This window comes from Dinoponera quadriceps, unplaced genomic scaffold (assembly GCF_001313825.1).
Source record: "Dinoponera quadriceps isolate SergipeBrazil2010 unplaced genomic scaffold, ASM131382v1 scaffold248, whole genome shotgun sequence".
Lineage (NCBI taxonomy): Eukaryota > Metazoa > Arthropoda > Insecta > Hymenoptera > Formicidae > Dinoponera > Dinoponera quadriceps.
Window position 1 is genome coordinate 241754 of NW_014554606.1, and position 13971 is coordinate 255724.

Here is a 13971-nt window from a genome sequence, read left to right on the forward strand (position 1 = left end):
AACTGAGCCTAAAGATTAAGTAACAGGGGCTAAATATTGCATAGGATAGAAATGAAATTTGGATATCTGCCAATTTGCTCTCATTAGCAGTACAGAAATGACTGAGAACACATTCTTTACATGTAACTTTCAGTTCTGTTATATTTTCTAAGGGTAGAACTTGAAATCTGTTTGCACAATAATAAAATATTGCATATTATTTCTGCAGAATTGTTATTGTTCTATTATTATAAGTAAAACATTACATGTTAATATAATTTTAATTACATATAACAGTATACAATTTTGTAATTATAAGGAAGATTTACTATGAATGATGTTCTGTATGCATATATACATATATGTATAATTAATATATAGTTAAATTCATATTTTAAAGATGAACAATTTATAATTTTGTTGCATTGATATTCATACTTACATTACGATTGAAATATTGATATGAGTAGATATAAGGTTGCAGAGGTGATATTTTAAAATGTAGGTTTGTCTTAGGTTGTCTTATCTTAGGTTTGGCTAATTATTCTCACATACAATGAATGCTTAAGTGATTCCTACGCAGCATAGTCTTTTTCTGTCTCTCTCTCTTATCCCCGCGTGCGGTAAATTTAGTTTCACCTACCAGCTTCAATGTTCTCAGTACATTTTCTACCATGGTATACTCAGTCACTCTCTAAGGATAAGTTTCCACCTTGTGATTTGGAAGACGTAGTATTTACACATATAATTTTTTAAATATAGTAATGCAAATATATCACATATATAAAAAGAAAAATTGAAGATTTCAGTGCATAAGAAAAGTATAAAATATAAGTGAGTAAGTTCTTATAAAATAATTTGGAATATGGATAATTTTATTAATGTAATCTATGTTGTACATTGTGTATTCGAAGTAATAGGCGGCAAATCATGATTTAAAAAGAGGAAACATTGAAGATTTTGATTCGTATCAAAGTGCGATAACTCTTTAAAGAGAATTATTTATACGCGAAATGGAGATAGCAAAGGAACTCGTGCTGACCCTCAAGCAAAAGAATAAGTCGCACGTTGGATATGGATTACAAAGAGAATGCGAGGCTCTTGTTGGACATATCTTACAAAATATGGTCAGATCGCAGATGCCATCGCTACATGCTGTAACAAAAAATGAGGAAGATTCTATTAGATATAGAGAGGAAGGTACGTGTCTATATTTTAGGCATTGATATGTTATATTGCTTTAATTTCTTTAATTGTTTTCTAATGAAAAAAATCAGGTAATCAACATTTCGTAATGGGCGATGATCTGGAAGCTATCGAGTGTTACACCCTGAGCTTGGCGTATGCCGACAGCGACGAACTCATGGCGTATGCACATGCAAATCGATCTGCCGCTTTGTACAGGAAACAGTTGTACAAGGAGTGTCTGATAGATATTGACGCAGCCTTATGTCACGGATATCCGAGAGAAAAGCGAAGGAAATTAAAAGAAAGAGGAGACAGAGCAATAAAAGAGATAAATAAATTGTTACAGGGAGAGAATATCGATGCGCAACAAAGTACGGATGGACGGTGTCCAAACAATGGTGTTGAGAAATTTGCTGTGAAAGCAGGAAACTCCGATTACATCGTGGACGAGGCAATACTGGAAAAAGATCGGGTGATTAACGGCCGGGAGAAACAAGATGCGATGACCAACGAAAGTTACCTTTATCACGCAGCAAAGATCCTTCCGCAGAAGCCAAGGTACTTGCAGAACGACGATTTCTCCAAGCTGCCGTATGGCCCGAGCAAGGAAGTTCCGGCCGCTAGTGACGGTGTCGCGGTATCTTTCTCCGAAAGATACGGTAGACATTATGTGGCGACACGGGAGTTTCAACCCGGTGATATAGTCAGCATCGAGAATCCGTACGCGCAGGTTATCTACGAAGAACGGTGAGATGTTAATTCGCACTTGCTCAACTTTTTATTTGAACTAATATCTAAACTTGCGTACACGTTTGTATTTTTTCTCTTACCTGCCACAGGTATTACACACATTGTCACCACTGCTTGTCCAGAAGCTACAACTTGATACCGTGCTCAAAGTGCCCCATAGCTCAATATTGTTCTGAAAAATGCAGAAAGTTAGCATGGGAGACGTGCCACGAGACGGAATGTCCAATTTTAAAGCTGCTGACCAGTCTGCTGAATGTCGACAAAGATAAAATAAGAATGACTTCCAAGATTATACGGCTGCTGATTGTAGTGACAGCGAATGGAAGCAAAATCAAAGAGTTGCAACAGGACATGGAAATTGCTGAATCCAATCCAGGCATATAATTTCGATATATTGTACTATTAGTTGGATCTGATAACGACTCTTCAATTTTTCTTTGTAGACAGTAGGACGGCCGGATTCACGGATGCTGGAATACTAGACAGTTTCAGCGCGCGATCTGCGCTGAGTCTGGCGACTAATATGACTACAAGACCGCTGATCGGGATTAGCGCGTTTGCTTGCATCTCGGCTCTCGCGGTAATCCTTCTAGCTACACAGACGAGATTCTTCCCCAGGAAATACGAGATGGACGATTTGAAGGACATCAGCGAATTCTCCGAGCTTAAATTCTGCGCCAGCATAATGTTTCGTGCCTGCGTAATAATGTCTTCTAATTGCTTCTCAGTGAGTGAATATTCTTACATTCCTACTCTGACATATGCCGCGGGATGGAACACGCAAATACGTCTTTTGTACGCACCAATTTCGTGCAGGTGCAACAAGAACCAGGAATCGTGTCGGGCTCAGGTTTGTACGTAGCTCACAGCTTATATAACCACTCCTGCGCGCCGAATACCTTCCGACATTTCGAGGGACTCACAATGATCACACGTGCATTGACGCCGATACGTCCCGAGGATCAGATATTCACCAGCTATGGCGGCGTGTACGCACATATGCCTAGATTTGAGAGGAAGCAAAAGATATTGCAGGATTACTTCTTCGACTGCGATTGCCCGGCCTGCGAGAATGACTGGCCGACGTACAATGAGGTTTTACGGGGACATATCGGATCTATTTCCAAGAATAAGCAACTCGTGGAAAGATTGAGACCCTTTAGGGAGAGACTGCTCTTGAATATGTACGATATCGACGCGGTGAAGGCTGTTCTCGATATATTGTACAAGGAAGTTGAAAAATATCCGTGCGAGGAAATACTTCACGCGGAACAATACTTGAAGAGTTATTATTTGGGTAAATTTAAGTAAACATTACTATTGTTGTGACGCTTTGCGCTTAAAAACAGCTTTCGTATGTACGTAACTTTGCTTAATGCTAGTATTTTATGCTTTGACGATAATATTTTCACATTGATGTAATCGTGCATGGCTTTGTTTCCTTATAGTCAATAAAGTTACCTTTTGCAGCATTATTGATATTTGTACAAGGAATTATTTACCTACTGCTACTGCTCTAACATTCACTTGCTACGCTTACGGGCATTTAATAATTAAAATTGAAAATTGATAAAAAATATATTTTTCGAATTTCAGATCCATAAACTATCAAGGAATATGATAATAATCATATATATGTATATTTAATTTAACAATTGATATATGTAAATGAGCAATCGTGTATTATAAGCAGAGTTCACCTTAAACCAATTAATTCTATTTTTGGTGAGTTTCCCGATATATTTTAATAAATATATTTAAAAACTTTCGAGATGACCATTTATTCCTTTTTATTATATGCATATCAAATTTGGGACAAGTTTCACGATTGTAGAGAAAAAAATATCTACCAAACTTTACGGTGTTCAACAGCATTACGCGTTAGTAGAATAACAGACGAGAACAAACATGATACAAGTGAGGAAATAGTGAATCAGGAATTTAAACAATAATCTGTAATTGGATACACCGGCGTGTTCTAAAATCAACTTACCATTTTCAAAATTTGCGCTTAGAGAAGTCAGTAACTAGTTTTCCCACTGCGCCGTTAGATGGCGTCTGGGAGCCATTACTGATAATAATAATAATACAGGCTTGTTCCCAATACCATAATTTACAAACGACATTCACTCAACAAGTAGAGAATGGATCATAGCATCGGAATAAGCTCCTACCTATTCTCGGATAATTTTCCCAGCGGCAGGACGCGCTCCAGTACCACTGTAACTCCATCATTTGTGAGATTTGGTGCCGCCTTCGTGTGTCTCACCTCGACTGCGGTATAGTTAAAAGGAACAAACTCGGATCGCGCGAGGTTAGCTTAGGTTAGGCTGGGACTGAGGTTGAAGTAGGTAGATAGCTGAGGAGGTTGGGTTAGGTTAGATCGGGTGGTGGGTGGCGCATCGAAAGGAGCGTCTTTGATCGTGATCGCGGACAGTCGATCGAGCGTAACTTCGCGGCTGCCGCTCGCGGTGTTGTGTTCGCGCGGTAGTGCTCGCGGTATCGCCGCGGCGTGATGCGGAACGCGAAGTCGAATCGATCGCATCGCCGCGCGGCCCTCCCCCCGCTCGTTTGCGAGTCACCGTGTCGCGTATGAACGACGCCTTCTCAACGTCACGTCGCGTCGTTCGCGGTCGTTCGGTAACCTCCACACGCGCGAGGGCAAATGGAGACAAACATGGCTCGGCCGATCGTGTGTTTTTCTTTGCTACGGTGAAATCTCGGCCCGAGATACTAGTGGCGGTTCTCGGGAGTGACGGCGGCGAGACGACGAAGAGGACGGCTGCACGAGTGAGTAAACCGTCTCATTACCATCGATCTCCACGACGTGGAGATCGACCGTTCTAAAATGGAGTGCTACGCACTCCTCCTCGTCATTGCGAGTGCGTGGCCCTGTTTGTAATGTGGCGTCGCGCCGCCGCCGACCCATCCTTTTCCCCGAGTTTTACCCTCGTCCGAGCGTGCGCGACGAGGAGGAGTTGGGCGTGCGGCTGGGAGAGAGAGAGAGACCACTCGTGACATAATAGCTCCGTTATTTCCCCCGTGCCGAGATTTAGTCCACACAGTAGCGAGCGAGCGAGCGAAAAAGAGAGAGAGGGAGGTGTGTGAGCGAGTTTGAGCGAGCGAGAGAGAGAGGGGAGAGTTGCGGAAGCCCAGCTGTTCGCAGCTTTGCCGGTGCGCAAAGGTTCGATATCACCCCCCGCGTCGTACGTTGCTTTCGTGATGTAAATATACGCGTTGTACCGAGAGAGAAAGAGAGAGAAAGAGGAGCCGCGCGCACACGAATCCGCTACTTTACTACACTGCGGTTTCGCGTATCGAGTCATCGAGCCAGCTCGTAATTCCAGGCATATGGCCGACGACGACTTTTCGACGACGTGATCGAGATTCGCCTTAATCTTAAGATATTAAAAGCCACTAACCGTGCTACGGGTTATTGGCACTTCCGCGCACACAGAGAGACGGCAGAGCACAATAGACTCGCCTGTACCTCGAGAGTGCGCGACAACCGCTGCTCGTTCCTTTTTGATTGATCGCTCCGCTTTCGTACGAAGGGAATCGACCGATAATCACGTTTAAATATCCTAAAATATCTCCGCACCGCCGAAAACCGCTTCCCTCGAACTTCGCTCTTCCGTGTTAGTCGACAATTGAGACGAATCGCGAAGACTCGTCTCTTTCGTCGCTACTGTTATTCGCAACACACACGCGACGCGCGCGCCGAGAATTAAAATATATTTTATACATACTTGAAATAACGGAGATATTTTGTTTTCCCCGCGAATTATTCGCACGTCACAGTCGAGCGAACAATTCTGGAGGGAGATTACAGTTGGGACTTTTTATTCGCAATTGCGTTTCATTTTTATTTTCGTCTGTGTCGGAGTACCGTCGTCGTCGTCGCGCGACAGAACGAACACGCGCAGCACGTATGGTAAACCGATGAGAAAAAAGGGCAACCCGCAACCGGATCTTCCCTCTGTCGTTCGTGAAAAACAGATGTTCTCTGCGACGAGAATCGCGCGGATGTACCTGCCGTAGACTCGACGGACGATTCTCAATTCGAGCAGCCGAGTAGTGTTATTATCTCATTAATTGTCTTCGCCATAGTTTTCATCGGTGCGCGCAAACAACAAATTTCGGCCGTTACCTGCGACGAGGAGATTCGCCATCTTCAGAATATCTACGGTTAATAATAAATAATGAGACGAAAAGAGATCATTCGTCGAGAAACGCGAATAGAACGATTTTTTTTTTACACCGGCGTCTTCGATCTCTCTCTCTTTCTCGTGATATCTTTTTGGTCCAGTGCGCCCAGCGAACGAAAGATAACGCAGGATAATGTCTGTGTAGAGAAACGGTGCGAGAGCGGAACGATGATTCGATCGAGAGGGAAGTAAAGATTTGCCGTCACCCTGGCGCGCGACAAATCGGGTCAAAGGCCCGGATCCTCGTCCTCCTCTTCCTCATCCACGGAGAGGCTGCAAAAGATGCCCGGACCGTCGACGCAAGAGAGACCCCGTGCTCATCGACTCACCGACATCGAGCCGCAGACGGCGAAGGTTAGACAGTTTCCGTGTAGAACAGAGCATGTAATTTTGTAGATGCAATGACGTGTAACTTCAAAGTACAGTGTAGATAAGTACGGTGTGTGTGTGTGTGTGTGTGTGTATGTCTTCGAATTTGTGACACACGGAAAAGAAAGAGACTCGGTGCAACTGCAAGCTGAATAGGGAGGACGCACAATGACGAGAAATGAAAACTCTCAGTGACAAGAAGAGGTAATATTAACTCTGTTATCGCGCCACACCGAAAACATTCATACGAACGTATTCAGCTGCACCGAAACTCTTTGTTGAGAGCAATCGGCTGAACCTCTGACAGAGAGAGTCTTGTCTTCTCATAATCACCGAGCTTTTGTCCCGGGCAGCGGAAATTTTACCAACCGAGTTGTTTTTCTTCCCGTACGGCATTTTCGGGGCGAGCGACGCGCAGTCGATGCTTCGGAAGGCGTGCAGACGAGACCGATCGTATGCGGTAAGCTAAACGGCGGTGACCCAATTTTACCCCGGCTACTGTGAATTCGTACGCGACGTGGATTCAATGCGCCTCATCGGCGCGATATGTGTTATCACACTTGATTCTTCAATGGATCAAGGAATTTCGGCTCGTGTGACTGAGTAGCGACCGGAACGAAAATACGATGACGAGAAACGATATGTAATTCTGATGCGGTCGGAAACGAATTCCGAGTCTGAGCAATCGGCTGTTTGAAAACCAAGTTGAGATAATTCGGCCAAGAACCATCGATTGATGAGAAACCTCTTACCGAAATCTTTCTGTTCCCAATCGGGTTTTTATCTTGCTTCCGGGTGGCAGAAAATTAATTGTACGAGCCGAATCTTTCCTTCCGTGTAGAATGCCATATCCGTTCACGCTTTTAGAACAGAAAAAGATGTGAAATTTTCGGTGGACGTTCCTCCGTGTCGCGCGGATCTTCCAACCGTTTCCGAATCGCGCGCTTCATCGTCCAAGTCACCCGACAAGTTAATTCTGTAGTAACTTTGAAGTTGCAATTCAGCGGATTAATTCTGACGCCTGCCCTTGCCAACGCTTATCTTGTTGAACAAACTTGCAGGGCCTGGGGTGTAGTCGAGCGGACGATTTCAGCACGCCCGTCAGTTCCGGCAGCAACATGAGCAGCATCGCGCGCTTCCCGAAGCTCGACGAGTGCGCCCATTTTCACTACGAGCACGTCGAGCTCGGTACTCTGGAGGTACGTCGTCGACGTGAAAAGAGGTATGCGAGAGAGGTATGCGATGGAGGCGGTTGACCGGCTTGTCTCTCTCTCTGTACGTCAGGTATCCGTCAACGACGGTTCCAACGACTCGGACAGTTACGCCGTTAGAATCACGTCCGGGGACGCGTGTTGGACGCTGCAGAGATCCTACGACAATTTCGTCATGTTCGACAAGCAACTGCATCGGTGCATATTCGATAGAAAATTCTCCTCCCTAACGAAGCTTCCAGATGTACGGCCAAAAAATGCCTGTGATATACTGAAGGACTACCTGGGCCGATTCTCGCAGTTGAATCACGAGGGCCTCAACTGCGGCCCGGTGTTGAATTGGCTGCAGCTCGACAATCGCGGCAGAAGGATCCTCGTCCCGGAATCGGACTCCTGTCCTATTAACACTCCAGCCGTGGCCGCGGCGTACGCCGTAAGACCTTACACCGCTCAAGCGCCGGATGAGATTTCCTTCCAGGTAATCCTTTCTCGTTGCTCGTCGAGCGAGTGGGCGGGTGCTAAACGCGCGAAATAATTTGTCAAACGCAGGTAGGCGACATGATATCCGTCATAGACATGCCCCCGCCGGGGGAGAGCACGTGGTGGCGCGGAAAGCACGGCTTCGCGGTTGGATTCTTTCCGGCCGAGTGCGTCGCCGTGATCGGCGACAAGGTACCGCGTCATCTGACCGTCTCGACGACGGTCAGGTCGCGATTACCGGTGAAGCCCGTGCTGCGAAAGCACGGCAAGCTGATCGCATTCTTCAGATCCTTCATACTGAATCGGCCCTCCAGGAGGAGGTTGAAGCAATCGGGCATACTGCGAGAGCGCGTGTTTGGCTGCGATTTGGGAGAACATCTGCTCAATTCCGGTCAAGATGGTAAATCTTATCGCCTCTTTGTAGTATCCCCTTGTTCGTTGATCCATGAATAGAGACGTTGGCGAGATTTTTGTTTAGAAAGAGAGAAAGGAGAGAGAAAGAGGTCGCTCGTCGTTTTGCAGTGCCGACCGTTCTGACGTGCTGCGCGGAATTCATAGAGAAGCATGGTCTAGTCGACGGTATATACCGCCTTAGCGGCGTGACGTCCAACATTCAGAAATTGCGGAACGCCTTCGACGAGGACCGGGTCCCGGCGTTGCATTCCGACGAGAGCATACTGCAGGACATACACTCGGTGGCGTCACTGTTGAAGATGTACTTCAGGGAGCTGCCGAATCCGCTGTGCACGTACCAGCTTTACTCGACCTTCGTCAGCGCGGTTCAAGCCGGCACCGATGCCGAGAGATTGCGACGTATGAGAGACGCAGTTAGAAAGTTACCGCCACCTCATTACAGGTAGGACCGTCGTTTTTCCCTCGGCTCGTGTTGCCCCGCCGGCAATCAGGTGTGATCCTCTCTCTCTCGCAGGACACTCGAATATCTGATGCGTCATCTGGTGAGGGTAGCTGCACGCGGCACGGAAACAGGTATGACTCCGCGCAACGTGGCCATTGTCTGGGCACCTAACCTCCTGAGATGCAAGGAATTGGAAGTGGGCGGTGTAGCGGCGCTTCAGGGTGTCGGGGTGCAGGCGGTCGTGACGGAATTTCTAGTCTGCTACGCCGAGCTCATATTCGGGGACGGTCCGGTCGGTAGGCCGAAGTCACTGGCGATCACCACGTCCGCGCGATTACTCACCTTGGAGGAGGCGCGCAACAGGAGCTTTCGGGGTGAGCCCGATTACATAGAGGTGGGGGCGGGCCCGGCCGGATTGCCGCTGCGATATCACACGGTCATCGAGCTGCCGCGCAAGAGGAACGGCTCGAAACGTTCACCCTCGCTCAACTGGCGAGCGTTGTTCGGCAGGGGCGCTCTGGGCGCCATGGGCAAGACTAGGCAGATCGGCGGCACGCCGCCGCAGGCGGAAACAGTCCCGAGCTCCTTGAACTCCCTGCGACGGCTGAGACCCGTCAAGAGCGCCGACAGTTTGGACGGCGAGGACAGCTTGGGTCCGCTCTTGGGGCCGCCGCCCGCGAGGACCTGCGGCCACAGCCGATCTGTCTCGCACGACTCGTACTTCGATCACCTGGCGGACGCCCCCAGCGCGCCGTCGCCCCTCGATCTCTCGGAGATACAGCTCAACTTCGACTTGGAGGAGCGGGAGATGAGGATGTTCTCGGAGGAGGAGAGCGGCGGAGTGGCGTCGGTGGAAGCGTCGCCGCGCCGGCAGAGGACCGACGGGAGTCAGTGCGCCGCCGTTACCGGCGGCTCCAAGAGGAAGCGATCTCGCTTAGAGGAAAGACTGCAGTGCGACGTCGAGCTGCGTTTCATAGACAGCCAAAGTCCAGATCAGGTGATGCTCACTTACGAGTTTTCCACTGTCTACTCTCTTCCCCTTGCCTCTTGCCCCGCTCGCCCCCGCCGAGCCAAGCGCGTAACTTCAGCACCGTAAAATTCACAAAACCTGTCAAGTCTACCGAAAAGCTCTTGTATCGTTGTAATTATAACGGTATAACCCTCCGGAAAGCGCGAGCAAATTCCTCCGAGTACTGTGTATCCGCTGTATCTAAATTCCCGCTGAATCTTTCAGGTTATGGTGGCGACAAGCGCGGACATTCACAGCATCGACACGCCATCCCCGTTACCAACGCCAGGTTATCTGCCGTTATTGTCAGAAGCTTCCACTCCGCTTACGCCCGCAACATTACAAGCCACGTCTCATTCCCCTTCGCCGGTACCGGCCAACAGTCCTAGAATAAGCTTCCGAAGTTTCACTCTGCCGCTCGAAATCGACGAGGAGCGCAGCAACAGCGCGAACAAGTTGACGGAGACGACGAGTGCGTCATCTGAGAAGTCACCGGACCCCGCTAGCCATGGATTATCCATCAATTTAGAGAAACGGGACAGAGGAATCGAGTCCTGCGAGGGGATCGCTACTTACGACGGGCGCGTGGAGTCGCTGCACGACAGGAAGCGCGCGATCGCCAGCTCGCTCACGGACGCCAAGAATCAGACCGGCGGGCAATTTAGCGACGCGGAGATGGTGCCGTGCGACAACGGATTGTCCACCGCAACGGAGACGCGCAAAGACGCACAGACGGACAGATTGAGCTCGCATTCCACGACGGAGATCTCGTCCAAGCCGTACGAGGAGGAAGCCGCGAGCGGCGTGAAGGAACGGTCCACCGATTCGCAGAATAACCTTAGCACGGTGGGACGAGAGGTTGCCGATTCGTCGAGATTGTTGCCGAACGCGACCGATCTCGATTCCCCGATGTCGTGCGAGCAGACTCTGCGCGAGCTGCGAGAGTCCGGCTTTGTGATTTGTGATAGCACCGACAAGGTGTTCACCAATACGGAAACTCGGCGCGTAATGAGCAATGCGAATGAATCCGGAGACTGGGTGATCATCGGAAGAACGACCGGCTCGTTGACGATCAGCGAGCCGACAAGTCCCAGCGATTCCTTCCTGGAGGGCGGCGTGAATCCAGCTCTGGACATGGAGCAGCTACGACCGACGTCGGACAACGTCTCCGCGGACGCGTTCCGCGACTCGACGGAGAATCGCGCGGAAAGCGAAGAGATGATCCTCGAGATGATCGTAACGGGCGCGAAGGAGCCCGCGAGTCGCGAACACGAGAATCGGGAGGCGCGTTTCGAGGCTGACGACCTCGAGTCGCGCGATCTCGAGAACGGCAATCGGTACTCGTGCGACACGACTACCGCGGACATCGACTCGAGCCAAGAGACGAGCAATCTCACGAGGGAGCAGCGGATTCGCGCTTGCTACGCCGAGGCGGACAACGCGAACGTGTTCGGCAGAAATCAGAACGAGGCGTGCGAGAAGGAGGAGGTGTTCGACACCTTCACCGAGAACTATCGTCGCCTGTCGCGTGACGTACGGCGACTGAGCCACTCGAGATTGTCCGGCAAGACCGAGGAGGAGCAGGAGACGAACCGTGCAACACGGGACGACCGCGACAACAACGAGCGTTGTTCGAACGGCCTGTCGGAAAAGTGCCAAAGCTTCGGATACAAGAATTCGCAGAAAGCGCATACTGATTCGCAACGCACCCCTTCCAAGCGCAGCGACACCGACGGCCACAAGTGCGTCAACTCGCAGGCCAAGTCTCAGGCGAGCAACGTCGAGGTGAGAATCCCGTCGGAGAACGCGGCCGAGCCCTGCGAGGTCGCCCACGTGCCGGAGGGAGGAGCGTCCGAGACGATGGAGCGGACGATAGACACCGCGTTCTCGAACGCCTCGTCGCCGAGCGCCGACGACGAAGCGATCGTTCTGCGGGACACCGCGACCATCCTGCAGGAGTTGGCACTGCAGAGATTATCCGGCGGCGCCGTGGCGGATCTGTCGTCCGCCAGCAGCAGGCGCAGATACGAGAACGAGACGAGCCGCGATCGGAGGAGCTTCGACTCGGAGATCGGCCGCGAGATCGTACGGGAAAGGAAGATGAGGCAGGAGCTGGACTGCGCGAGGGGCAAGTCCGAGGAGCCGTCGCAGCACTTACCGCCTTGTTTGCGCGCGCGCCACGCGAGGGCGACCCGCGCCGCGCTCAGCCGGTCCTTGGACGAGGCCAAGTTCAATCGTATGACGGGTGAGATCGCGTTGTCGGTGAAGCAGGCGTCTTCCGAGGACGGCCAGCACTGCTCCACGCCCAACGTCGGCAGCGGTTCCGGCGCATGCTCGAACGCCACCGAGAAGATCCAGCTGAGGAATCTCGGCGGCCTGGACTTGGGGGACCCGCAGTGTAGAGAGAGAATCGAAAAGTACAAAGAGGAGAGGAGGACGTTCTTGAGGGACAAGTATCGATCGGAAAGCTTTCGCGGAATTTCATCCAAGTCGGAGGACGAGGGCGAGCAGGCGTTGTTGAACAGGTTGAAACAGAGAGCTTCGAGACCATCTCTTCATTGATCGAGTCCGCTCCTCCTCTTAAGTTTAATCTCGATACAGTAGTAGTATAAATAAGAGCCGCAGCAGAGTTGATGCGTAATCTCGGTGATGACTAGCGTCTAGTGTCCGTTTTAGAGACAGACAGACAGAGAGAGAGAGAGAGAGGAAGAATGCTAATTATTACATATATAGAGAGTTGTCGAATTTAATCGACCGACCAAATTCCTTCGCAATTTTTTTTCTCGAAAGCAACGTTGTCTCCTCTCGTTTTGAAAGTAGCGAAAGTAGCGACCAGATAGAACGGAGCATCGTATGGATACGTGTGCGTGTGTGTGTATCCGAGTGCGAGCAAAAGAGAATTCGTCACGTTAAATCATATGATATATATATACTCGGTTTCAACACGGTTTGAACACATTCTTTTTTTTTCCGATTCGGAACGCAGCTGATGGCCCGACGCGAAAGAATCTCTGGAAATTAATCGTAAACAATCTCTTTCTCATTCGGCCATCGACTTCGTTCCAAACTGCACTGAGACAAAAGCGGTGTTCGAACGGTGTTTGGTAAGCGAGTGTGTGTGCTTCGTATATTTTTATTGAAAATTTGCACATTATGTCGCAGATGCGCTCTAACTTACCGGCTTATTTGTACTACTCACGAATGCATCGGGTGCTGCAGCATTCGATAACGCACTATTTATATAATTTTCCATCAAACGCTTCTACTCGATCCACTAAGCTGCTTTCACTTGAGTCTCATCGGTGCCACCGCAAATCGATTTGCAAATGATATGTGAAAGTGGATTTCGACGAGGATGGTGGAACAAGTTATTCGGTCCATGACTCATCTTCGTCTCGCCTATCGCCATCATTAACTAGCTTGAATTGTATGAACGTTTATAAAGCTCGTTATTAATTTATTAGTGACTTGAGAAAAAGATATTCATTTTTATTACTGTTATAAGCTTTAATAACAAATTTTGTAATTATTACTATTATTATTATATATTAATATTATTCTTTGATTTTTATATTCATTCAAATTATTTGTACTGTTACTGCTAGTGAATGAAGAGCAATTGAAATGCTTTGAATGTACCAGAGTTGTGGAAGCCTGCGAAACGATTGAGATTCGCATGAGAAAATTAAGTTGTAAGATATTTGAAAAGTTGATATATTTTATTTTCATATAGGCATACGAAGTGACGGTTCGTTATCTCGTTCGATATATTTATACGTTTTTCTTTATTAGGCAAATTCAGTTGCCGTTTATGAAATTACTTCCTCATATGCGATACGAATTTCTTCTACGAAGGTATCTCGAAGCCATTTGTTTCGCAAAATATATACTTCTGTACTTGCTTCCTGTGTTTCTTCGTTC

The 13971-nt window shown here is 48.7% G+C and overlaps 2 protein-coding genes and 1 long non-coding RNA gene across 6 annotated transcripts; 2 read left to right on the forward strand and 1 right to left on the reverse strand.

The window, feature by feature from the left end:
• Positions 1 to 6: 6 nt before the first annotated feature.
• Positions 7 to 3648, forward strand: LOC106752302 (SET and MYND domain-containing protein 4-like). 2 transcript variants are annotated; one of them, XM_014633900.1, is made up of 6 exons: positions 7 to 813; positions 894 to 1179; positions 1257 to 1914; positions 2007 to 2293; positions 2361 to 2644; positions 2734 to 3392. In XM_014633900.1, exons 2-6 carry the CDS (start codon positions 993 to 995, stop codon positions 3226 to 3228), a joined length of 1911 nt encoding a protein of 636 aa, XP_014489386.1. In that variant the 5' UTR covers positions 7 to 813; positions 894 to 992; the 3' UTR covers positions 3229 to 3392. The 2 variants fall into 2 exon arrangements, with proteins under 2 accessions (XP_014489386.1, XP_014489387.1); XM_014633901.1 differs by adding an exon at positions 3514 to 3648 and having other exon boundaries at positions 792 to 1179; positions 2734 to 3214.
• LOC106752308 lies at positions 1811 to 4235 on the reverse strand. Its single transcript, XR_001375138.1, has 3 exons — positions 4092 to 4235; positions 1998 to 2089; positions 1811 to 1902 (listed from the first exon to the last, which is right to left on the reverse strand). It is a non-coding gene; the product is annotated as an uncharacterized LOC106752308 (long non-coding RNA).
• A 139-nt stretch (positions 4236 to 4374) lies between these two features.
• On the forward strand, positions 4375 to 13568 carry LOC106752301 (GTPase-activating protein CdGAPr). 3 transcript variants are annotated; one of them, XM_014633897.1, is made up of 8 exons: positions 4375 to 4707; positions 6271 to 6479; positions 7556 to 7693; positions 7779 to 8183; positions 8255 to 8585; positions 8708 to 9041; positions 9114 to 10038; positions 10276 to 13568. In XM_014633897.1, exons 2-8 carry the CDS (start codon positions 6408 to 6410, stop codon positions 12610 to 12612), a joined length of 4542 nt encoding a protein of 1513 aa, XP_014489383.1. In that variant the 5' UTR covers positions 4375 to 4707; positions 6271 to 6407; the 3' UTR covers positions 12613 to 13568. The 3 variants fall into 3 exon arrangements, with proteins under 3 accessions (XP_014489383.1, XP_014489384.1, XP_014489385.1); XM_014633898.1 differs by lacking the exon at positions 4375 to 4707 and adding an exon at positions 4730 to 5141; XM_014633899.1 differs by lacking the exons at positions 4375 to 4707; positions 6271 to 6479 and adding an exon at positions 6492 to 6954.
• The last annotated feature ends 403 nt before the right edge of the window (positions 13569 to 13971 follow it).

Bases quoted from the DNA above. Each gene is read 5' to 3' on its own strand.
- LOC106752302 (XM_014633900.1), top strand. From the start codon at position 993: ATGGAGATAGCAAAGGAACTCGTGCTGACCCTCAAGCAAAAGAATAAG. The intron at 1,180-1,256 runs GTACGTGTCTAT...GAAAAAAATCAG, and splicing joins TATTAGATATAGAGAGGAAG to GTAATCAACATTTCGTAATG. The intron at 2,294-2,360 runs GCATATAATTTC...TTTTCTTTGTAG, and splicing joins AATTGCTGAATCCAATCCAG to ACAGTAGGACGGCCGGATTC.
- LOC106752301 (XM_014633897.1), top strand. From the start codon at position 6,408: ATGCCCGGACCGTCGACGCAAGAGAGACCCCGTGCTCATCGACTCACC. The intron at 7,694-7,778 runs GTACGTCGTCGA...TCTGTACGTCAG, and splicing joins TCGAGCTCGGTACTCTGGAG to GTATCCGTCAACGACGGTTC. The intron at 8,184-8,254 runs GTAATCCTTTCT...TGTCAAACGCAG, and splicing joins CGGATGAGATTTCCTTCCAG to GTAGGCGACATGATATCCGT.